Below are 25,146 nucleotides of genomic sequence, written 5' to 3' on the forward strand. Positions count from 1 at the left end.
GTTTTTACCAAGCTTCTCGTAATCCATGCGTAAACTTATGACATTTGTTGAATTTTGGGCCTGTAAAGCCCATTAAAACTCTGTATCTGACAATGGGCTGACCCAGGCATGTCCAAAGTCTGACTTGGGGGCCAGCTGTGACCTCCCAAAATATACAATATGTGGCCCACTACACAATATTGGTTCATCAAGCAAGATCACTTTGCATTTTTTCCCATTCATGTGTTTTCATAAACCACTTTCCAGAGTGGTGGAGGTTGAATACTTTCTCACTGAGAGATGAAACAGTTGTGTTTGTCTCATTTGTATGTGATTTTTTTAATAACCCATATAATGCAAGAAGCAGCTGGCCCCCAGGTATTTCCACATTATCTAATCTGGCCCCCATTCAACAAAGTTAGGACACCCCTGGGCTGAACAAATAAAGTTGACTGTAATTGCTGAAACAAAACCAGGTCACTTGAGTTGTGTTAAGAAAGAACTTCAGATCTTTTTTTTATATTCCATTAGAGAAAGGATTATGAACTAGGCTGTATCTCTTCAGTGGAGACAGTGTGGCTCTAAATCAAACTTACACATAGTCTGTATATTCTGTTGTGTGGTTGCTGTTAGATTTGTTCTGCTTTGTTGACCTTAGATCTAATAAACCCATCCATGGTCAAAGAGAGCGTCAGTGAGGTGATGGTCTTTGTTTCATTGTGTAGCTCGGCTGTGCCAAGAACGTCCTCAGGGGCATTAATGGGGGTCATAAACTCTGATACGGATATTTGAACACATTGAACTCTAACTGGCCTTGCTCAGACAAGGACACATGCTCTCCCCTGGGGCCATTTCCATGAACAGAATTGGAAAATAGAAACTATTGATTTCTCACTGTGTTTAATGTGATTGCCCTGGCTGTGTTTTGTTAATGTTAAGCATGCTCTTTTTCCCAACTTGGTTTCTTTTTCCCCCCTAGAAGTCAAAACATATAGATTATGTTAATTATTCATACAGTATTCTCGACTGTGTCTGGTGTGAGACAAGAGAAAAGAGCTGTGTCAGGGTATTTTCGCGGGGGGGCTAAGGGAGAAAGTTATTGGCATCGGACTAGAAGTATAATTGTACATAATCTAAATGTAATCCGGCAACAGTATGCAAAATAATGAAGGGGAAAATGTGTAATCCAGGCTTAGATTTACTGTAAATGGCCTAAATCCAGTCATTGTGCACAGTGGACTTTTCAGTGGTGACAGACAACAACAATGTGGCCTTATAGTATTATAATTCGCATAGAAACTCACAGAGACTCCACACAGAAGGATTTAACCAGTAAGCAAAAGCTGTGACAGAAAATATTAACATAATTTACTCCCATATTGCGAAATGTAATTTCCTCACAATGAACACTTAATGGATATAGTTTAAAGTGTCAAATTTGTCCTACGTGGTCTGAAATTAACAACAGCCATCACTGACTGAAATGCTTGAGTGAATTGTTTCTGAGTAAACCTAACCATCAAGCCGGCTGATTAAATGGAGGTGTTTGTGTTTACTGTAATGTTCTGGCTGGTGCTGCATTGGGTGCCAGTTTGTCATTGATAGTTTGATGCCTGCACGGCAGCGCTTTGGCTCGGCTCCAAGTCCATGCCGGAGTAATTGACACGTCGCCCGCTGGGGTTTGTGATTAACTTTATTGACATATAGGGGGAGGTGGGTGTATTGCAACCGCAGAGCTAAAAGGCCTTTCAAGCTGCTAAGACAAAATAGCATTGATGTTTTCAGGAGCAGGAACACTGCTGTCCAGTGAAACACGCAGGGAGAGGAGATTAAGGAGTACAGGCATGGTGATTCGGACTAAAAGCTGCTGCCGGTGGCGTTTCTCTGCATCAGACCAACTTTAATTCACCACAATTTATGAGGTTGCTCACTGTCAGGTGTGGTTTTACATGATGGACAGGGTTATCTTACAGTATCATCCCAAATCCCATTTTGAAAGGATGATTTTATGCATAATATGGATACATAAAGATACAAAAGGTACATTAAGAGACGAAGTGCCTTCAACACTTTTTACAAGCAACATATTTAAGGGCTTCTAATAATTATGTGATTGAAAAAATGACAGTTGTTAGTTACTAGATTGTGGCCAAATTTGATACAGAGAAAGTCAGTGGTCACTACAGTGTAAATTCCTGGATATTAAATGTGCATCTGCAGTTTTCTGCAGTGGTCCCAGTAATAATGTTTTTATAGTGTACTGAAGTAGTGTATCACCTGACATATGTTTAAAACTGGGAACACAATCAAAAATATATTGATATACTTAATATCTTGTAAATCAGTTTGACTCTGCAGGCAAAATGTTATTTATATAAATGTAGATCTCTTCCTGTTTTTGAGGCATTAAAACATTGTTTTAATTGTATTTTAAGCAGTTCCCTCTCACACACTTTTATAAGACACTTCAGTTAATTAGATAACCACTCTATCCATCCGCTTATCCGGGGCTGGTCGCAGGGGCAGCAGGCCAAGCAAAGCACCCAGATATCCCTCTCCCCATCAACACTTTCCAGCTCCTCCTGGGGGACCCCAAGGCGTTTCCAGGCCAGATGAGATATGTAATCCCTCCAGCGTGTCCTGGGTCTGCCCCGGGGCCTCCTACCAGTGGGACGTGCCCATGTTCCTCCGAAAATTGCCACTTTAACGTGTTGGAGGGTTAGGGTGTCCCTGTAATCCTGGGAGCTTTGTTGACGGGGCTAATAGCCCATGGTAGGGTCTCCCAAGGCAAAGTGGTCCCAGGAGAGGGTCCAGACTAAGGGTGTTTGAAGAAGACCTTGACGAAATGGCATATTCAGATGCGTGAATCATGTTCTCAAATGTAATGAACTAATAGCTTTGCAGGTGCCCGTTTAAACTTTTGTAGTCGATAAAGTGGTAAAAATGTTGATAAAAATAAACTTCTTCGTGGTGTAAACATAGATGTGTGTTTAGGACAAGCGGCAGTCCCCGGGGCTGAAAAATGAAGCCATGTAAAAAATTATAAAAACTGCAGTTCCCCTAATGGCCACTTGAGGCTGGCTCCTTAAGCAAGTCAGTCCCCACAGAGACACAATGACCAACTTTACAGCAGAAATAAACATGTTAACAGCCTGATACAAAAAATGGTTTTGGTGTCCACAGCTTATCTCCCCATTTATGACAACTGGGCAGGAGTACACAGGAGTTTACATTTTATCATGACCTAAAGAAATTAAGAGCATGGCTGCTTTGAGTGACAGGCTGTTTGTTACTTCTGGCTCCAGAAATCCAAGATGGCGACACCCAAAATGCCAAATTCAAGGCTTCAAAACAGGAGTCTATGAACCAATGGGTGAAGTCACAATGGCTGAGTCCATTAAATTTATAGTCTTTGGTTCAGGCACTCATGTAGAGGTGCATGGTGCAGCATTTATAAACACCAGCGGGGAATATAAACCTATATAAAACACTGAACGGGAGGAAAAAGAAGTTTTGTTTTCTTTTGTGATTATTTTTTGTTTGCTATGGTGGCCAAGATGTTACCAGAGGAAACACTGCTGAGGTTGAGGAAGCACCAGAACTCTACGATTTCACCACCCACTGAGTCAGTCAATCAACAAGTGAGAGACTTTTCCATTTATGGGGCTGACCCTCGCTTTGCTGCAGTCCAGCCATAAACAGACAGCTCTTTTCTTCCTCTTTGACAGTTGCTGCAGCACCTCTCCCGGTGCAGTGTGCTGCTTACGATACAGCCCCGCCACATCAGCCTAATGCAGCTATTGTAGTTACAAATGACAGAAATCCATAAGTGCAATGGTTGTTCTAAAATATTTTCTTTCCATAAAGAAAACCCCTCAGAGTTTTGTCGAAAGCTGGAGGCGGCATGAAATTTGACGGAGGCAGCTGCCTCACAATTCTCTATGCAGGAAAAAAACCCTACTTGGTAGCTCGTCGCACAACTGTCAAACTGTCCATCGAAAGGAAAGGCAAAAAACATTGGGGAAAGAACCCAAGAGTGATTCAAGACATCCAGACTCTGACAGGGGCCCTGAAACATGCCAGGGATTGTGGATATTTACTCTTTTAAGGCCCTCGTGAGCTGTTTCCAGGGGGCCCAGAATTTCTAGAACCGCCCCAGAGCCCACCTACTGCTGCCTCGATGTGAGATCTTGATTGACAGGTTCAGTCCTCCAACCTTCACTCTGACACACACAGAGGGTTGGTGTTCACTCTGTTAGAAGACAGCAGGATGTCATTAAGTCTGTGAGAGGAGCCTTTAATGTAATTAACAGTGAGGAGACGAGGGGTGGCAACCGTGAGGTCGAGTAAATCATCTCACCCGCCCCTCCCCTTCTGCAACAGTCACACACCCAAACACACTCCCTCCCCTTTAAACTCCTAAGAAAGTGTGTCTTTAATTAAAAATCCCCCATTCAACCCGCACACACACACACACACACACACTGTACACAAACACGGTTCCTGGTTTCTAGTCAGAACATGCAGGCTTGATTAGTATTAATCCTTATCTCCAGAATGGACAGCTTCTCATTTGTGTTTTTTCCTCGGCTGGCTAATTTCATGAAGAGCATAATTACAGCATTTTCAATTTCGGGCCCTCTGCAGAGTTATGAGGCTGACAGTCTATCTCTGCACTGCAGCTGAGAGGGTCGGTGTGTGTGTGTGTGTGTGTGTGTGTGTGCGTGTGCGTGTGCGTGTGTCCGTGTATCCCAGAGTGCTTGTGGATGTGCGATTGTGTTTTTGTGACTAAAATGAGAGGGAGAATTAGCAGGGTAGGCGGGTGACTAATACAAGAGATAATTTCATGCCAAATCCAAATTGGAAAAGCAGCTGAAATCATGACAACTGTGTAAACCACAAAGTAGACAGCAACTCTTGTGCAAATAGGCTTGATTTACTAATAATGGCAAGTGAAAATATTAAGATAATGTGGGTGCAAACATTTTAGTGCCAGCAAACTGATGCCTGGTCCAGAATGTGTTCAGTAACAGTGATATCCAGTAATCTGATTTACTTGCTGTCTCTGCGGTGTATGTTCCAACAGTAGGAGGATGAAAGGCATGTCAGCTCTGATTAGAGCTACTGAACTGGCACAGTTTGAGTAAATGTGTGCGCGTGTATTCATGCTGCTGCTTTGGTCACTCTCCAGTAGGGAGATCGGAGCTGCCCTAAGGCAGTGGCCATGTTCCCATCCTTCCCAGCTCCTCCTTTCATCTCCCTTCATATCTTTCTCTTCCTCCTCATCCTCTTAGCGGTGCAACTGTTTCCCGCCTGATATCTCCACTCTTACCTCTCACTCAAATGCTCAGTAAACAGCTGCCATGCATATCTATGCACTTATGTGCGAGAGTGCGTTTTCAGCTAAAGCAGCTTGTGTGTATATTCGGATGCAGGCAGCTCATCAGCAATGCTCTGTCAGCCTTGATAATAACTTGGGGCCCCGAGGCGCTGTGGCCCTCGATACTTTGTCACAGTCCTCCAGCTCTGCAAACACAGGCCACCGTTGCCAGTAAAGCATCTCTGCCTTCACTGATAATGAGCTCTGTGTCCTCAAAGATAGTCTAGTGTGGACGGGTGCCAGATTCCCTTGAGGTGTCGAGCACCACACGACTTCTGACACCAACAGGACAGCAGCTTAAGTCCTGAGCACACACTCCCACTGACTAATAGACAGTCATTAATATTTAAACTTGATTAAATGAAAATGAAATGGTGCCCAAGGGGAAAGTTAGTAATCACGGCAGTAGAGAATAAGGTAGTGGAAAGAAATAGAGGGTGTCTAAAAAGTCAAATAAGTGAGTATTAAAGTTTTACTGGGTAAGTGTGTGAAGCATATAGGGTAAAAAATGTTTCAGACATCCTACATACTGGAGTACTGGAGATCATAAAAACCATTCATTATGCCAAATAGCCAAACACTGATGATAAGCCAGCAAATAAACTAATAAAGAAATAGCACTGCAGCATCCATATCCATTAGTTTGCATCCATTAGTTTTAAACAGCCCCCCTTCAAGAAGACAGAGTTCCTTTTGACCATAAATCTACCTCTTAAAAGCCTAATGTGACACGGAGACACATATTTAGCTAACAGTTTAGCGCAGTAATTAGCGTTTGTGAGCTCTCTGCCTCTGCCAAGTGCCAGCCGCCCAACATCTGTTCCTCGGCTGCCGCCGGGGCCAGCACTCCCACCCTCGTCCCTCCCTCCTCCACCAGCCATCTTTGCCTCTCTGCAGGTGGCAGAACACTTATCAGGTCTGGAGTGAAGTGATAGGCGGATGTATAAGAAGAAGAAAAGCCACAGGTCTGTTGCCCCCCTCCAGAGCAGTTTGAGTGTTCATTTGAGTCTCTAAAGGAGGAGGTCCTCCTCCTGCAGTCACCTTGACCCGTCTCCCCGCTCCCCCATCAGCTACAATTAAATCACGAGGAGCATGTCGGGGCCACCCGGTCTCAGCTGTGGGCGTGTGCCATCAGCATATCCTCAGCATATTCACCCTGATGGGAAGCCTCTGCACTTGCCTGTGTATATTGGATTTATTTCTCGCTCCGGCGGTGATGGATTTTCCATTTGCCTGTTTTGTACAGTGGTGCACCATTGAGAGAAGCAGCACATCAAGACTGTTGCATCTTCTGTCACTCCCCGTCGCACACCGTTTGCTCAATGCCATTTTATGATTCTGCTCTCCTCGGCAAGCCATGCTTCTCCATAATGTGGGGGCCCATTTAACCCTGATAAGTCATTGTTCAGGCAATACATAGGGGGGAGTCTTTACAGTATGCAGACAGTGTCGACAACCCCCTCCCTATTCTCTCATTCTCTGTTCTCCTTTTCCCATTTTCTACTCTTTCTTTATTATTTTGCCTTTAGCTCCTCTGTGGGCAAATTGTCATTTCAGAGCCCCTGCCCCAACAGGAAGCGAGGAAGGGAGGGTAATGGGAGGTGGGGTGAGGTGGAGGGGATTATGACAGAAGCAGGATGAAAGGGGAGAGTAAAGGGGAAGGCGGTAGAAAATAAAGTTGCTCTTATCAGAACTTGCCAGGAGCAATGTGCACACAAAGCTGCTTGGGAATCCAATTTAGTCTTTGCTGTTAGTTCAAGTGATATCAGCGCAATTAGCTGTCACAGGTCAGAGTGTGAGCCGGACGTGTTAAGTGATTTCCTGAAATCCCACTAGTGGGCGGGGACGTCAAGTTGCCAGGAAGAAGAAAAAAGAAAAAGGAACAACTTCCCTCACCAACTCTGCAAATGGACCGCTCTCTTTATATGGCCTGCTAATAAATGTCACCCACCTCTTGGCTCTTTTGTTTTGCTCTTGTCAGCTGCTCACTCTGGATTTAAATGGATTTTCTCCCTCTGTATCTCTCCACAAGGGTGACTTTGAGACGTCGCAGTTTTATTCGAGCCTTGTGTAACTCAATTGTGCTGTTTGTTGTTTTTTTAGTGAGCTACAGAGAATGTCTTGCTGGGGGGGCAAACAGCAGGGATGCCCTTGGTGTTTTTCACAAGAGCAATTAGACAGAAGATGCATTGCCGGGAATATGATCTATTTATAAACCTCCAGTGTGAGTTTCTGCTGCTGTGCTCTGTCTGTATCACAGTTTGTTTTCAACATTGCATAGCCTACGTAACTCTAAAGTGGGAGTAGCAATTACCCAACAGGGGGAAAACTCAGTGAAAGCCTATTTATGCTAACCCAGCTCTCCTGTAGCATTCACGCACTTCTTGAATGGACTCTGTTCTGCAGCTTCCCTTGACTAAGCAGTATTCCAGAGGTGATAGATGTGTGCAACGTGAAGTTGCTAGTGTAACCTCCAGGACTGCCTGGGAACATTGGGAAGAGAGAAGTTATTGAAGTTTGCACTCGCTGTATCTTTATGCATTTATAATGCAGGAGAGTAGCAGGCACAGGCGTTTTGGACGATGCGTTCCTCAGTGTGCAGGCTCAGCGATTGACACAATCCCTCTTCCACTTCAAAACTGTGTTAGACAACAACTCAAAGACTTTCAGAAAAATGGAGTAGGCACAACAGAATGCAAAGAAATCCCATGGCTCTACTCTGACTTTGGGATATTGGTGAAAAAGGAAATAATTCAGTTCCAAAAAAAAAGAAAAAATAATCTAAGAAAAAATTAAAAATACATAAATAAATAAAAATAAATAAATAGAATGTGCACAACAAAAGAAACAAGATATTTTCGATTTAACCATCCTTCTACACCCACTTATCTTTAATTCTCTATCTGTACTCCACCTGATTTACTGTGATTAATGTGACTAAAAAGTATTCCAGAGGTGATAGACGTTTGCAGCGGGAAGTTGCTGGTGTAACCTCCAGGACTGCCTGGGAACATTGAGAGAAGTGGGAGAGAAGTTATTGAAGTTTGCACTCGCTCAAACACTTTCATAAAAATGGAGCAGACAGAACAGATTGCAATGAAATCATGTGGCTTCACACTGACTTAGTAATAGTGGTGAAAAAAGAAATAATTCAGTTTCAGAAAAAGAAAAAAGAGAAAAAAATAAATTAGAAAATAAAACAAAAAAATAAAAAAAAAACAGAAAAATAAATTGAAAATAATGTGTGTGTACAATAAAAGAAACCAGAAATTTACATTAAAAATAAAGTTTGTTGCACTGAAAAACTTCAGTCGTTTCCCTTTTTTCTCCAACATCCCCAAGTCAGTGTCTTTGATTCTCCACCTGTATTCCACCTGATTTACTGTGATTAACACTGACCTCCTCTTTGTCTCTCCACCTCCTCCCTCCTGCCTTCCTCATCTCCAGGGGAGATCTGTGCGTTCAACATCCACGGGCTGGAAGCTCCATTCGAGGCAGTGGTGCTGAACGGTACATCTGGTGAGGGCCAGCTGAGGGCCCGCGGCCTGGTGGACTGCGAGCTGCAGAAGGAATACACCTTCATCATCCAGGCTCACGACTGCGGCTCTGGCCCCGGTGGCACGGAGGGCAAGAAGTCCCACAAGTGAGTACGACTGTACTACTGAAATATGACAGAACGCACAAGTACATGTACAGTACTTAACGATCCTTTCCAGACAAAGAGTGGGATTCCTTTGATAGACGTTGTGCCTTTGTGTGAATTTCAGGACAGATCTGCCGTGTTTATACAAAGAGAAAACCTCCAAGGAAAATACAACAGGCAATTAAACAAACAAGACTTTTCATAATTCATATAAAATGCTAGAATGCTAAATCATATAAAACTACACTTACATATTGAATAATTCATCATTCATTTAGACAAAGGCTAAAGTCCAATCAAATAATAAACTGTGCCAGAAAACATCAGTGGCTTAAAAAGTATGACAGATTTGGCTCTTTAGAACTCTCAGTAGACATTTTCTGAGCATAAATAGTTCATGTGTGTGGGTGCAAATGAAGGTAGGGATGACTACGGATAGAAGGGAGAATGGCTCAGAATGGTAGTGAGAGAACTCAGAGAATACTCAGAATGGTAGTGAGTATTTGGGGCTAATATCTAGTTCAAGCAGCACCTTAACACCGTGTGTCAAAGACGTTCTCATTCAAGTTCATGGATGATCCACTGCAAAACTCTCTGGAAATTGTCCACTTAGTGATTCTCAACAAAAGGGAATGTAGATAATCAGGTGCAGATTCTTCAGATCAACAGGGCTGCTAGTTATGGTGGCCTCACTGTCTTAAGTCAGTCTTTTTCTCATCTTGACGTCCCTACAAAATCAAACATGTTTAATATCATCATAAGTTTGGCTCATGGAAATACTGAGGTTCAATGACGTGAACATTGTCGACAACAAATACCTGCACTTTCTCCAGGACCAAACAAGAAGAAACAAAGCGGGTAGACAGTAAACATCTCATCTTGGATGTGAGGAGAAACATCTTCAAGAAATTCAAGCAAGTCCAGTTGCCCACCATACACTTAAAGACTTTGAAAATACTTTGAAAATCGGGTATCAAAGGACTTTGGAATAAAAACGAGCTGCGTAAACACAACTTGTTTGCTTCTCGGGTGAAAGTCCTGGGTTTGTTGGACCAGCCCATACATATAAGGACTTTCCAGCTCTTTATATCAGTGGTTTCCAACTGGTGGGTTGCGGTCCAAAAGTGGGTCGCAGGTTTATTCTGAATAGACCACAAGTGACCTGCAAATGTGTTGTGTATGTAAAAAAATATGCTTAATTTTTAAGTACACTGAATTTCTGGCACAGAGCTTTTATTTTGAAGTGCCGTTTTCTGCTGTATATATGTGTATGTATATTGAGTCACCAGCAGACAAAAAACTAGCTCAATAATATGGCCAAACACAAGTATGATGCTGAATGTATCAAACTGTGTGGAACCTTGAACTAATGACTAAGGAGAACTCTGGATCCCGTGGCCAGGCAAATTGGGAACCACTGCTTTATATTGCATTGATACTAGCAGCGTTTTGGACACATCCTCCATCCCTCCTGCCCACCCTATAGGGACTTCCCAGTTCTTTTTATTATTTACTGGCAGCATCTCAAACTGACACCATCCAGCAACAGGTGCCGTCCAGCTGCGCTATGAACTGACGCCACCCGTCCTTGTATCATACTGATGCAACAGGTACTGTCTGGCTGTCCAGCAACATACCTAACACTGTGAAATGTGCGTTACAAACTGACACCACCCGGAGGCGTATCATACCGCTGTGCAAGGTGGCTTTCGGAGTCAGGTGTCTGACGCAGAAATCACTCACAAAGCGGCGGTATTCGACATCTTCAGAGTGAAAACGAGCAGCATAAACACAATTTAGACTCTAGACTCAGTCTAGCTTCATGACTAAATGTCAAAAACATGCATAGAAGTATGTCACCGTGCATGTAATTCAGGGGTCGCGTTAACTGGATATTCGGTCATTGACTGGTTTTTTACAACAATGACCGGAAAATCTGAAGGCCGTAGGTCATTTTGACTGGTTGCAATTACCACCCCTGCCCACTTGGCGGTAGAGTGCACAGTCAGTGGTTTAAGTAAGTGGCTGCTGTTTTCACACTGCAGAGAAAAAGTCATTAATCTGCTTCATGTAGCGTTGACATAACGGCCTGGACACACCAGATGCGGTAGTGCCGCAGAAGTCCTCGCAGGCGCTTGACTGTCCACACAAGCAGCGCATTTCTCCTGCGCTCTCCGCATAAGTTAAACATCGACTCCACTCGTCTGTTCCTGTCTGTACTCGTTTTTTCACTTCAACAGGTCATTTTAAACATGGGTAAGTCCATATTTTAATCATTTTTTATAACGTAATAAGTTAATGACAATTTGTCATTGCATGTCCATGTATTGAATGTGTTGGGTAAACACTGAATGAATAGGGCATATTGTTCTGACCATTTTATTTATGTAGTTATGTCTGTAGGCTCGATGACACAAAATTAAACTTGTAATGAAGTGATTAGGGTATTGAAAAATGTGTTCGGTTATGCACTGTTGTGTTATTTTAGTCTTTTCTGTGTCCGACTTCCTGTTTGGTACGAACCGCTCTATCCAGCTTGACAGAAGCGCTCGCGGCTCGCGTGAAAAATAGACCAGACGCCGAACTGAAGCGCTGCGGTGTGTGGATGTCTGTTCATCTTTTCGTTCATGTCCTTATTAATGCACACTTTATAACTTGCTTGTTGGATTTATTAAAAAGGAAAGAATGAAAACTAAATGTTTTTGAATATCTTTATTATCATTTAAAAACGAAAATTAAAATGACCGGTAAAAATAGATTATAACTGGATTTTTATGACCCTGTTGGTCAAAATGACCGGCGACGAAAAAGTCTAGCGCAACGTTTGATATAACTGCAGTTTTACTGATTGTGTTGCACTGGTGAGGTTCTCCAAAGGCACCTTTAAGTTAAATACAATAATACCTGGGACCTTTTAGCTCACCTGGTAGAGCGTATACCATTACGGCTGTGTCCTTACTGTGGGGCCCTGGACATGAGTGCGGCCTGGACTAGTTGCTGCATATCAAGGAGCCTAGGCCTCATTCTCTGCTGCCTTTTCTGTCTCTCTATCACTATCATAATAAAGTAGAAGTGCCTAAAAAGTAACCTCAATAATTAGAATAATAAATCTGCACTACACCTACTTGATATTTTCTTCTTGCATGTAACACTGATTAATGATGGTGCAGTCTAACTTGGTACCTGTCTAACTTTATTTTGAAAGATAACTAAGTGCACACTCAAGTCTACCTTCCTCCCACCTATGATAGTCCGTCATTTTAAAAAGGAAAGATGCCTTTCTAATTTTATTTTCACACAAAGTGCTTGAAGAAAGCTCTCCCTATCAAGTTAAATATTACTCAGCACATTATGCCTTCAGCTCTTTCCTCTCCTGCCATCCTCTTGGCTACAGTGTAATCCCAGACTGTTCAGAGGACCATCCATGCCAGCACAGATGCAGCACAACACCCACCTCCACCTCCACAAGCACCATAGACTCCTTTAAAAAGGTCAACTGATAAAAACAATTTGTCACACTTTGTTGGCCCTCCTGAAAGCAGCTTCTGTCTGAAATTGCTCTCCGCTCAGCCTTTCAGACAACTACCTCTGTCCGCTGTGTGCTGCACATCTTCCCTCTGTGTGTTACCGCTCAACCCTCTCACCTCCGCCAACAATGGAGCCAAGCACAGGAATCTATCATCTTGTCTAGCTTATAGATGCTCACACACACACATACACACACAAACTCTTTACACGCTATACCTGGAATTATAGCAGCAGGGGTTTCTAGCCTCGGTGAAAGTTTTAAATCAGTAGAGCGTAACTTGTATTTACTGTATCTTGTTTGCTGTTAGAAGCGTGTGTGTGTGTGTGTGTGTGTGTGTGTGTGTGTGTGTGCAAGGTAAAAAGGGTGATGGATTTGTGCTACTATTTCCATGCTGTTGATCATGTTTTATATCCCTTTTAAGCACCCAGGCATTCTGTTATGTCACACTATTACTTTCTATCAACATAACTCACTGCCCGCTGTGACGCAGACCCACTTTGGTCGGTGTGTACAGACAGGCCGATGCTGGAGGGGAAGTGAATTTGGGGACACTCTTAATGGCCTGTCCTCTTGCTGGCAACTCTCAAAGGATGATGCTGGCCTTTCACTGCTCCGCGCCGCGCTACATCGTACCGCCCGCTCTCTCCGATTTAGAAAGAAGCTAACAGGGAAGAGGAAGAAGAATCTCCGCCTTAGGCTGCGCTCAAATTACACATGACACGGCAACAGCAGAGAAGGAAAGCAGTCAAGAAAATTAGCAGCTAAAGAGGACAGGGGAGAGGATCAGGAGTGACACGGGATGAGTTTAAACTTCACCCTCTATCCTCTATCCCTCCCTACTCTGCTTAGCACTGGCTTCTGCCCTACTTCTCACTTTTTCTTTTTTTTTTCTTTCCCCTGCCCTGCTACGGCTCAGCTAGCTCCTGCTGTCTGACTACGTCCTTCTTTCTGTCAGTCCCTCTGTCTCTGTTACAGACTCCAGTGTTTGAATATTTTGTCAGACTGTCTCTGCGCTCACAAATGGATGCGCTCCCTGCCCTGGCTGTACAAATCTGTCTCTCAGTGTGACAGAAATGCATTTTATTTTTCCCCAACACAAATGAAATGTTGTTTCCTCTTCAAAATGTCATGTCAAACTTTGAATGCATGCATCATTCTGCAAAGCCAGTAAAAGCGTGATATTCCTCCGGCCGCGGTGACTTTGCCAGACACTGCAGCAACAGACGGCTTCATAAACACTGACGTTAATGACTGTTTTTTTTTAGTCAGAGCACCAATATAACAGCGTGCACATTCTCCACTTCTGAATCACAGCGCTTCGCTCTGCCCTCTGAGATATTCTACTTGGCTGCCCGTGGAAGCTTTAGTCACTTGTCAGCAAAGTGCAAAGCTCAAATGAATTCACCTTAAACTCCTTGAGACTGTTTCTGCTCAGGTCAGCTTTAAATGAAACACAAATTAATCTACAACACTGGAGGGCTGACCTCTGCCAAATGAACATTTTGTACTGAACTGTGAAGTGCACTTAGCCTTTGTCGTAAAGACCCATAAATGTGATGAATGTCCATTTAGTGTCTGTATATTGATGTAACACAATCGTAATTCAGCCCAGACATTAATGAAAAATTTTAATTGGTGTCAAGTACCGCTGGTCTTTCTGAGAAGAATCATCTGGTGTGCAGAAAATGAAATCATCACAACCTAACTCGAGTTCATCTGCAAAGGAAAACCTGATTGTTGTGTACATGCTGTATTTTGGTGAAATAAAATGATGCAGCATTTGCCAAATGGAACAACATTGTACAGAACATACTGTGAGACAGAGTTGAATAAGATGATTTCATCATCCTCAAAGCTACTTCAAAATAGAACAAAGATTTTGAGCTTTAGTAGCAGGATGGCTACATGGATGACAGACTGAAATATCTCAAAAACAAAACTTTCGGACATGCATTCATTTCCCTCTCAAGATGCACTGCAGTGACATTGACGATCCCTTCACTTTTCATCTAGTACCATCAACAAGTCAAAACCTAAATGTCTCTAATGCTTTCGTTTCTGACCCATAACACTTATGTTGTTTCCATCACCAGCCGTTCTTTGTGTTTAATGCTAATTAGCAAATGCTAACACACTAAACTTAGATGATGAACATAGTAAATATTTTCCCTGCTAAATATCAGCATATTTGTATTGCCACTGTGAGCATGTTAGCACTCTGACATTAGTACTGACTATAAAGCACTAAGTTTAGCATCCTTAGAAAACATCCAGCTGAGAGCATTTGAAAGCGTGTTTGAGAGCGCTTTGGAGGCACGGCGTGTTTTTCAGGTGGGATGAATTAGATGTACCTAGTTGCTTTGATACAGCATATCAGAAGTAAACATATTGGCTCAAGGAAGGAAGGATGAGGGGAAGGGTGTAGGAAGTAGAGGACAGACATGCTGATTCTCGATTTCCACTGGGATTTGGATGTAATGATGCTGATTTTGAGCTCCTCCTTCTTGTATACAAAGCACTAAATGGGTTTGGACCGAGCTACATCACTAACTCCCTTGTTAACTATTTGCCTCCAAGAACACTGCGACCATTTGCTGCTGGTTAATTGGAGGTTCCCAGCAACAGCCAGAAGAAGATCAGGGATGCAGTCTTTGTCAATTAAGCTATGGAACACACTACCTATAGATATCGGGGAGCTAAATATTTTTAAAGAAAGCCATAAACATATCTATTCGTTTTAGCCTTTAACTAGCTCTGACTTTCCTGATACAAGTCTGAAACTCTTATTATTTACACTTTGACTTTTACTTAGCTTCACGCTGCTGCAACTCAACGCTTTGAAATAGTATGACAGTGTGCTCCCATAGTGCTGATTGGCTCATCAGTGGTCCCCATGATGCTCAGTGGATCATATTTATTTAATGTCACATTGCCAGACAAATCAGTCAAGTCTGACTCTGTGGATTAGGCAGATTCCAAGGTCTGGAAACCATGCAAAATATTTGCTCCTGTTTGAGTAGAATCCTCAAAACGCACCAGTGTAGCTTGCCACTTAAGCACCGAGCCTTTCAAGGCCTTTGGGGTGGGTACCGCTGAAAAACAACCATATAATCTCACTAATTAGCATCTGAAGACTAGAAGTTCCTCTGTACTGTGTGTACCTCGCCATTCCCCACACACCTTGCTCTGTGCAAGATCTTCCTGTTGCTATGGAGTAATTAGGCATAAGGGACATCTCACTGTCTTGCAAAGCATGTCATATTCATAATCCTCTCCAGGACTCGCACCTAACCATGACTCATGTATTTAACACCGACCCTGTGTGCCTGGACGCTGTCGGAGGGGGTAATGCATTCACAACAGGGTTAGGTGCCCCTTAGAGTGTGTGTTTGCAAATGTGTGTGTGTGTGTGAGAGAGAGAGAAAATGTAGATGTTATTGAGACACACAGATGTTTTATCGTGTCCGATAGATGCACATTCGCACACACACATGCTCAGTGCTTGGCAACGTAGTCGTTATTAAAGTCATCATTAACGAATCTTAGAGGCCTGTGTGTCCTAGCCTCACTGCAGTTTGGAGAGGCTAATTATCTCACCAAACAGCTAGCTGAAGGATAGCCACGCGCGCACACACACACACACACGCACAGAAAACACACACACAAATCCCAAATGCTGAGTCAAATTCACACTGATATACCTAAATTTACATATAAATAAGACAAATACCGTAGCGGGGGATAGATTTTGCATAACCAACTCTCACACAAACACACACATACACACACACACGACCACCTAAAAACACACTCAACATTAACAAAAAGTCACTTTCTTATGAGTGAAGAAGTGGGCCAAAAGCTGGGCCTTGTTAGCATAAGCTGTCATGATAAATTTCTGCAGTGAGAAGACCAGGGGACTCCACATAGATAGTGCAGCCCTGTCAATGTGTCGGCGCTTTATTCTACCAAGAATCTTAACTTCACGCTTGTCACACTTGATGCTAATATGAGTGAAACCTCATTCTGTCAAAACCTGTTAGTTGACGTGATTATTATTCCTGGCAAGAAAGAAAGAAAAAAAAACATCTAGTGTAGGAATATGTTGTTTATCTTCAGCTAACATAATGTAATAAGAAAGTATATTCTCCGCGTTTCAATTATGAATATGCACCGCCAGGAACTGCACCATCTGTGCTTGTCTGCTTCAGTTACCAGACGAAAGAAAGTGACACCCGTTCGCATCCCACATTCAAACCACGATCAGACGTCGCCGCACGTCAGCAGACGCTTAGAAGTTTGTCAGCACAGCGCAGCAAATGGACATAACTTCCTTTCTATTCCTGTTTTCTGAGGCATCACAGTCCGAGCCATCCATCATTGGTTTGATCTATACTATCTGATGGGAAGACAGCAGGATCTGGGCATGGAGCTAAACACTGAACTGGATTACTACGCATTATAATCACCTTGTATTGAGATTACACAGGCCCCCATGGAGCTCTGTGCTAGAGCTTCGAGGCCCTGGTCGATGCGGAAGTGGGATTTCCCTGCATATTGATGAGGTTACCATTCCATTTGGTCCCATTGGTATAGTTAGGGTTGTTTATTTCCATTCCAGTCTTACACAAGGAAATTGATGATTCAACTTCCTGGCTAATTCTTGACAAAGATTAATTGAGTCCTTTGCCTTTGTGCTGGGTGTGCAGGTGTGTGTGTGTGTGTGTGTGGACCGAAGACATTCAATAACGAATGAGTGACTGTGTGTAGCTGAGTGTTGATAAATAATAGGTGTGAATGAATATGTAATACACTGGGAACAATACTAACCTGGCATTAACATGCATCGCCTGGCTTTAACATGCAGCAGATATCTGATTGTGTCTGCATATGATTTAGCTGGATTGGTTTCACACCTGGCACCGACACACGTCTCCACCGTTTGCCACAATTTCATCTTCTAATGAGATATTTATATCTTCGAAATGTGACAGCAAACATCTTCTCATTCCTTTTTATTGGCTAAATGACATTTTGTTTTATTTCTGTAAACAGTGTTTCTGACATGAATGGATTGGAAACTCACTCCATTAACATTATTTTTTTGTTTAAGTGCTTCTGGGAGGTGCTGCTGTAGGTTATGTGAGGCTTTATAAAAAAGTTAAAGGACTTTAAATCAGTTCTAAAACATGCAGTATTGCGAGTGGTGGGGAAATGTAATATCTTTTTTGTAGTAGTCAGAATCGTGGCTGCTGGATTCTGAATTAACTGTGATTTTCTTATTGACTTTCTAAATAGCCTAGTAAAAAGCAAGTTGCTGTCATTTAACCAACTTCTAATAAATGTTGCCTTGTTAAAATGGCAAAAAAATATTGGATAGTGTCTAAAATCACAGATCTGCAACTTGTGCCAGTCTGTACAAATGTCATCCTACAAGTAGGATATTTTTTTCTGCTCATTTTCGAAATGTACTCATCCATATATTGATGTCAGTGTTACAGGTAATAAAAATAAAGAAATTAATTAATAAAAAATCATATGAGTGTCTATTCCCATCCTTTCAACGCATTTTACTGGATCCCACTGTATGCTGTGATTGACGAGAACTTGTCACATTGACACATCGAGTTCTAAGGCAATTAGGGTTAGGGCAAAGAGGTCATGTTAGGGCTCCAACAAGCCAACCCTGAATATTCACTGAGATTAAAGGGGTACATTTACGAGAAAAAACCCACATTGCCAGAATGTCTCAATCTGAAGTTGTTGAATAGAGGTGCTTGGGCAGTGACTTCCAGCTTCAGACACCAATGCTGTTATTGTTTAATGGCACCTGGTGTCAGAAAGAAACATGGTGGGACAACAATGAAAGTTAAGGGGGTGGAAGTTCGAGTAGGGTGAGCGGGTCGGGTGGTGGAAGGTCCAACAACCAGCAACTTTCACCCTGGAGGCCGATGTTCGCTTCCCATGTAACTGTGAAGCCAATTCCTGTTCTTTAATCCTAAACCAGACCATGCGCGTTTGTTGGCCAAACGTAACCACTTGTGTTTGTTGTTGAAGGAAAAAAACATGTCAATTTGTGGTGTTGAACCAACATAGTGCATTTATTTTGAAAGAGACTGTATGCAAACTGTGTATTATCTGTGAAAACAGAAGTGTATTTTGAATCGGACAATGCATGAAACAGCCAGAAGTTGACACAGCATCCCAGAACATCAACAACGAACGCACCCAGGGTACCTTGCACGTCATATCTCAACATGGAAAGTCTAACCAAGCATCAATATGTGATGAGATTGGAGTGAGAATGTGTTGATGAATCACAAAGAGTGACACAGTTCAGAGAAGGAGTAAGATGTGGTGGACAAATTGGTGATTTTCAGACTTAGTTGACTTTTTATTTTCAGGTTTTAGGATGTATAAGGCTGCTGAATGCATACTGTGTACATAAACTTCAGCAGGAAAGCTGAATAGACCCATTTGTCTTCATGTCATATTCCAACATTGCTAGGACACCCGAGAATACATACACCTGGTGTAAACAGCCAAATTGCCTGTATACACCCCAGGTGCAAATAGCATCGTTGGCTACGAACACCTGAGTGCTAACAGTATCTGCCTAAAATCATTAAAAGAACTGAGGTCATTTGCCAAAATAGAGACATAGAATTGTGTGTCATCTGCATAACAGTGATATTCAACATTATACTGGCAACAACTATTTCCCAGAGGATCCATGTATGAAGAAAATATATTACTCAAGCACAACAGCAGAGAGACCGATCCATTTCTAAAGCCTGTTAATTAAAAAGCCATTATCAGCTGCATCAAATGCAGCTCTCAAATCTAACAGAATGAGGACGATTACATTTGTTAGAATTAATTGAACTTCTCAGGTCCTTTACTGTCTTCAACAATGCAGTTTCAATTAGCAGTTAATCGTATGTTAATATTATAATTACTCTGGTTTTGAGAAGAAAAATAAACACAGGAAGACTGATATCCCATTCAGGTCAACACAGTAATGCAGGTAAAAGCAGCATTAGTGTTTGGGGTCATCATTCGTCAGCTAATACTCCTTCACAACCCTCCTATCGACCTGTGTTGGACTTCCTCAACATGAGTTGTCATCCAGGAGCCCGACTGGTAATGTAAGGTTACCATTGCTTAACACAAATATAAGGATAGGAAAATTACTTTCATGTTTACATTCATGTTGCATAGTAACCATAGTAATGATAACTCTTATCTGCTGGAAGCAAAGGCGGAACTTATGTGGGGGACTGTGGATTTTGTCCACCATCACTTATATTGGAAGCACATCAGAAAGGGATGTTTTAATGGTCATTATACACAGGAGAAATGATAATAGCATTCAAAAACTGTTTTAATGTACCTATCGATGTGTATGTATTATTTTAAGACACACATGAAAAATTGTGAAACTATCTTGTAACCATGACCACAATCGTTCCATAACACGAACCGAGAAGTTATTAACCCACGCGTGATCCTTCATGAGTCATTCTTGTCTCGTGAAAATGAAAAAAACCCCACTCAACTTCATGTGGTTTTAAAGTAATGCAATTATGTGTTAGTCTATCATTTAGCAATGAAGCACATTATATGGAACTATACTGCAGACTGGAGTCTCTGTTGGCAATAACAACCACAGTTTAACCTGTGACAGCTGTGTCATATAAACGTACCGTGAGCTAACCACATGTTGGATACTGTATACGCGGGGAATATGTTATATCGTTTAACATAATTATTGTTTTTAACTTAAGCACAGTGTGATGCCTTCCATTATTTCATGTTAGTGCACTTCAATGTCATGTACAGTATATTAACCATTAAAGATTATTAAAGTGCCATTGACTGCAGAAACACCTATTTGACACATGATTTGACACAGAGGAAATCTTTGATTCAGGTGAATTATGGAAGAAAAAAAACTGTGACAGCAGTGTTAAAATGTATGATGCTATATAAGCTGTTCTCAAGTGTGGCTGACAGCTAACTTATCTCAGCTTGTTTGCCTACAGTTTAAGAAAGGTGGTATTTTCACAGATAAGACAAAAAAGCCTCCACAAAATAGCATTTTAAGTCTTGTGTGTGATTTATCCTGGCTTCATATGAGTGGAGAAAATCTCTGCTTGCCGCTAGGCTAATTTATACAATGTAAAATGCCATAGGCTTGTGCTAACAACATTAGCATGGTTTATTTGTTTGGACAATTTCTTTAGTATGAGACAGTTGTTTTGTTGGTGAACATTTTGTCATATCACCTTTGTTAATTGTTGCTGTTGTCCCTGGCTTCATATGAGTAGAGGAAAAGTCAGCTAGCCGCTAGGCTAATTTTATACAATGTAAAATGCCATAGGCTTGTGCTAATAACATTAGCATGTTGTATTTGTGGGGAAAACGTGTCCAGATAAAGACAAGTATTTGTCTGTGAATGCTGCGAGTTATAGTGAAGCTGATTTGTGTACTTGTGTTTGAAATTGTCTCTATTAAGCCATGTTTAATGTGTGTTTAATGTGTGTTTAATGTGTGTTTTGAATTAACTAAACTTTACAGCACTTCAGAGAAACTCCACCACTGACTAGTGTTTTGGAGGTGTAACTGCAGAATGACACAGACATACCAGTGCACAAGTATAAATGCTCACAATGGCATAGGCCACGTGCATAGGCTACGGCGCAGGGTCTGCATAGAGCCAACGTACAAGTATAAATCCATCTTACAAGTGATGTACCAAAGCTGATTGTACATGCTCTGCCTCTAGATGGTCAGTGTGCATTTTGGTTGCTTCTAAAACTTGAGCTGATATGGTTTCTCATGACTATGAATGATCACAATGGCGCACAGATTTAATTTCCTCATCCACTGGGGCTATGTAGTTGGTTTAACCTTTGACTTCCTTCTAAGTAGCCACCCTTGTGTCTCTGGTTCTTAGCCGCTTTGTTTAGTGGTGTTGTGATCATTCTCGCACCCATGGGGTCACTTAACCCCCCGCTGTCTTTCTGTGTCACTCTGACTCATTGTGGACCCCCTGCTTATGAGCTGAGACCTGTCACAAGAAGGAATGGCTGGGAATGGGCTCAGCTTGGCGATATTCCAGCTACATGAAAACCCTCACACACACACTCACTCTCACACACACAAACATCCTAGCCCTAGAGAGCCGGGCGTCTGTTTCAGCCAGATGTGAGCCATCAGCAGAGAAACGCACAGTCACATGCACACTCACAATGAGACATATTCACAATTATTGCATTTAGTTATATATTATGCACTTGTGTGCATGAATACATAATCACACGCACACACAGCAGTTTCTCCATACAAGCCTCAGAGGAGTGGAACATATGTTTGCTCCCTCACCGCTGGGGAGTGTGGCAAAGCAGGGAGGCGATGTTTATGAGGGAGCGTCATTAATATGACAAAACAAGGCTGGCTGAGGGATTTACTGCACACGCACACTGGTGCTGCCATCATCTGTCAGCGCCTCTTATCGCCATCTTTGCTGCTGTTAGCATTGCTGTTAACATCCCGCCAATCCTAAAGCCCAGTGATTAATCACTGTCTACAGGTGTTCGTTTGTGTATTCTGTACTTGTGTCCAATGGTGAATGAAACATGTAGAGGCCTCGAAACCTATTTTCCCAAGCAGCTCCAAGCAGATCCATGGTGTAGCAGGCTGCTTGGACACAAGCTGGGGACTGATCACCCCCCGCTGGGTTTCCCAGGTGAGGGTGTCCGATGAGCTAAGACTTGAAACATTCTATGACCCTGGGTTCATCACTGATGATGTGTCTAAGCCGCACTATCTGGGTGTTTCAAATAACTTACGATGAATAATGGCCTTACATGAATAAAGTTTTCTGCAAAAGATAAACCTGTTTTGGTTATTTAACATGAGATATTTCTGTAAAGCCATTTTTGTCTGAATTCTTTTTACCGATTTGAAGTTGGAAAGAGGTGTTGTCACGTACTTCCCCGCCTCAATGACAATTTGTCAACATAGAAATAGCACGATGTAAACACGCTCTGTAAAGCCTAGTTCAGACCAATGATTAGCAACGAGACAAAACCATTTTAGAACGTTGCAGAGAAAAGTTGCAGCGGTGTGAACTGGCCGGTCTGAACTCGACTCAAGCCGGCTGATGGTGTTACCTGCAACTCAACTGGTCAAATTGCCGGCAGCTGGTTTTGGAACTTAAAGCATGTCACCTCTTTCTACAGCTGCTGGTCAAGTCAAAATGACCGCAGACGGTGGTCTTATGCTTATGCCCCCACACACACCCACATTCTCATTGACTGATTAATTGGCACTGGTTATTCATATCATTGTGGGGTGTTTATTACGAATACAGTCTATCGTTTTGTTAACGTTTTTCGCCGTTTCATCACTACTCCAAATGCAACTGTAGCCAGTATCTCACTGTCACTATCCTTGTTCATATTTTAAGAAGCTACAAATTATATTCAGTCACAAAATAAACCTGAAAAGCTGCAAATCAGAACAGAAGTACAGAGAGTTGTTGCATAGAGATGATACACCATCTCATGTAGTGGCATTGGTGTGAACCGCCAGGTTTTCAGAATGTTGCAGAACGACGCAATGCAAGTAGTTGCATGTTTTTAACTTGTCTCGTTGCAAATCTTTGGTCTGAGCTGGGCACAAGTAAAAGACCTGCATTCAGAATAGTACCCACATAAATGGCCTATTGTTATGCTATGTTATGTGTTAGCTTGCCAGCCTAAATGCTTAAACTCTTGTAACAGTTTATAGAGTGGTGCTACAGCAATATGAGGTCCAGCATATGGATGATAAACATTGTCGACACCAGCTGGTGTAGATGAAAATTAGCTCCAGCTACTATAGGTAGCTAGACAGATGTGACAGTGAAGTATTACATAAAATAAGCTCGAGAAAAATAAAAGATTGATGTAAGTTTAATGTATTTACTGTTTATAACTTGTCTGACCTTTTCCAATGTTTTGTCAGGGTAAAAAAAATCCAACTAGCTACATAGAATGATGCAGATAAAGAAAAGAAAGAAAAATAAAGAAATGTGTCCATGTAAGGTGAGATTATTTTGTAAAGGTGTCTGATAAAGAAAGTAGGAGAACTGTAAATGCATCACTGTAGCATGAGAAGGAAATACCCTGGTTAAATTCAAATTGTACTTCAGTAAATATACTGAGTTACGACCACAACTTCCTGTCACCATTTTTGTCCCTGTTGCATTTGTATCATTGTTTATTTCTTATTTTCTATTTGACGGGGCATCTGTTTGTGTGGAGAAGCTCAAAAACAAATGGTCTTCTATGTTTGTGTACTTGTGACAGGGAGAGATAAGGCGGCGTGGAAATCCATTTTGCGTGGGCTCGGCCTCCCAACTGTCTCTGCCTTTGTTGTACAGTCTCCATCTCCATCCAACCACATGTTGGAGAGATATTTACAGCTTCTTTTAATAGGATAATTTCACCGTCATTACCATTTCCATCAGCTAATCCTATAAACCACACTCTCATGTCCCCCCCCCTTGTCTCTTAAAGCATAGCATCACTTTGTGTTTGCCATTCGAAGCTTAAAACTGTATTAGTCTGCCCCATTGTCATCCGTCAGCGGTTGTCAGTCAATGAATCAAAGGACTGATTATGCAATCTGTTGCCTTCTGGCTGCCAGAGAGTATTGATAACAGAGTTTTAAAGTGATGAATGTTGTTTTGTTTTTTTACCACCATGTGTGACTTAACATGAATGACTGCTGATAGGTCACTTATGGAATAATTAATTTGTGCAGTTTAGTGCAGTTGGAGAACTGTGCATAGGGTGGATGGAGAGATCCAGGGGGTTATTTTGTCTCAATCAAACAACCTATTAGGTCAGGTCAGACTGTGTATTACGCAAAACACATTGTGTCTGTTGGCTACTGATGTAATTAATCTGCGGCAGTGAACTCCTACGCACAACCATCCAAACATAACAATCATCTTTAATAGTAGTAGATTGCACATTATTTATGTTGTTTAAAAATTGTAACTTTATTTTTTCCATGATGTGAGATCCCACTGTGACATGTAACCGAGTAACGTAACGTACTAAGCAAGATGAATAAAGAAAGCACAGATAAGGGAAAAACAAAAACATTCATACACAAACCTTCAACAAGGTAGCAAAAATTATATCAGAAATAATAAAAAGTGACTAAATACAAACAATGTACTATCCAAACCCTGGCACCCACAGGTCCATACAATTCAATCCAAGGATACTTCTAAATTCATATTATTCACAGGTCCTGCCCCAAAAAACTGAGGGCAGAAGTTTGTTTTCTCCTCTGATTCAGAAACTCTTAAGCCTCTTAAAAGTCCCCCTCTCTTCTCCTAACTTTTTCTCAGGAGCTCTATGAAGGGCTAAGATGCTCTGCGAATAATTTTTATCTTTACAAGGACCTAGTCTTAACTTTAAGGGGAATTTCCACGAAAGCATCACAATTCTTAAAGTTTTCGTAGGAGCAACTCTTAGTAGTCGGAAGCTTTGTGAATACGGCCTCTAGTGTCACAGTCCCACACTTAATATGTCTGCCATCCACCCTGACCAC

General features: G+C 42.0%; 1 protein-coding gene across 1 annotated transcript in view; it reads left to right on the forward strand.

Annotated features, from left to right (window-relative positions):
- The window catches only part of LOC117260077 (calsyntenin-2-like), a 373,596-nt gene that overhangs the window by 199,933 nt on the left and 148,517 nt on the right, over nucleotides 1–25,146 (forward strand). The window contains exon 3 of the mRNA XM_033631954.2: nucleotides 8,807–9,002. Within this exon, the coding sequence (XP_033487845.2) occupies nucleotides 8,807–9,002 (196 nt within the window). The remainder of the gene's footprint in view (nucleotides 1–8,806; nucleotides 9,003–25,146) is intronic.

Source organism: Epinephelus lanceolatus, chromosome 4 (genome assembly GCF_041903045.1).
Source record: "Epinephelus lanceolatus isolate andai-2023 chromosome 4, ASM4190304v1, whole genome shotgun sequence".
In the NCBI taxonomy this organism is placed as follows: domain Eukaryota; kingdom Metazoa; phylum Chordata; class Actinopteri; order Perciformes; family Serranidae; genus Epinephelus; species Epinephelus lanceolatus.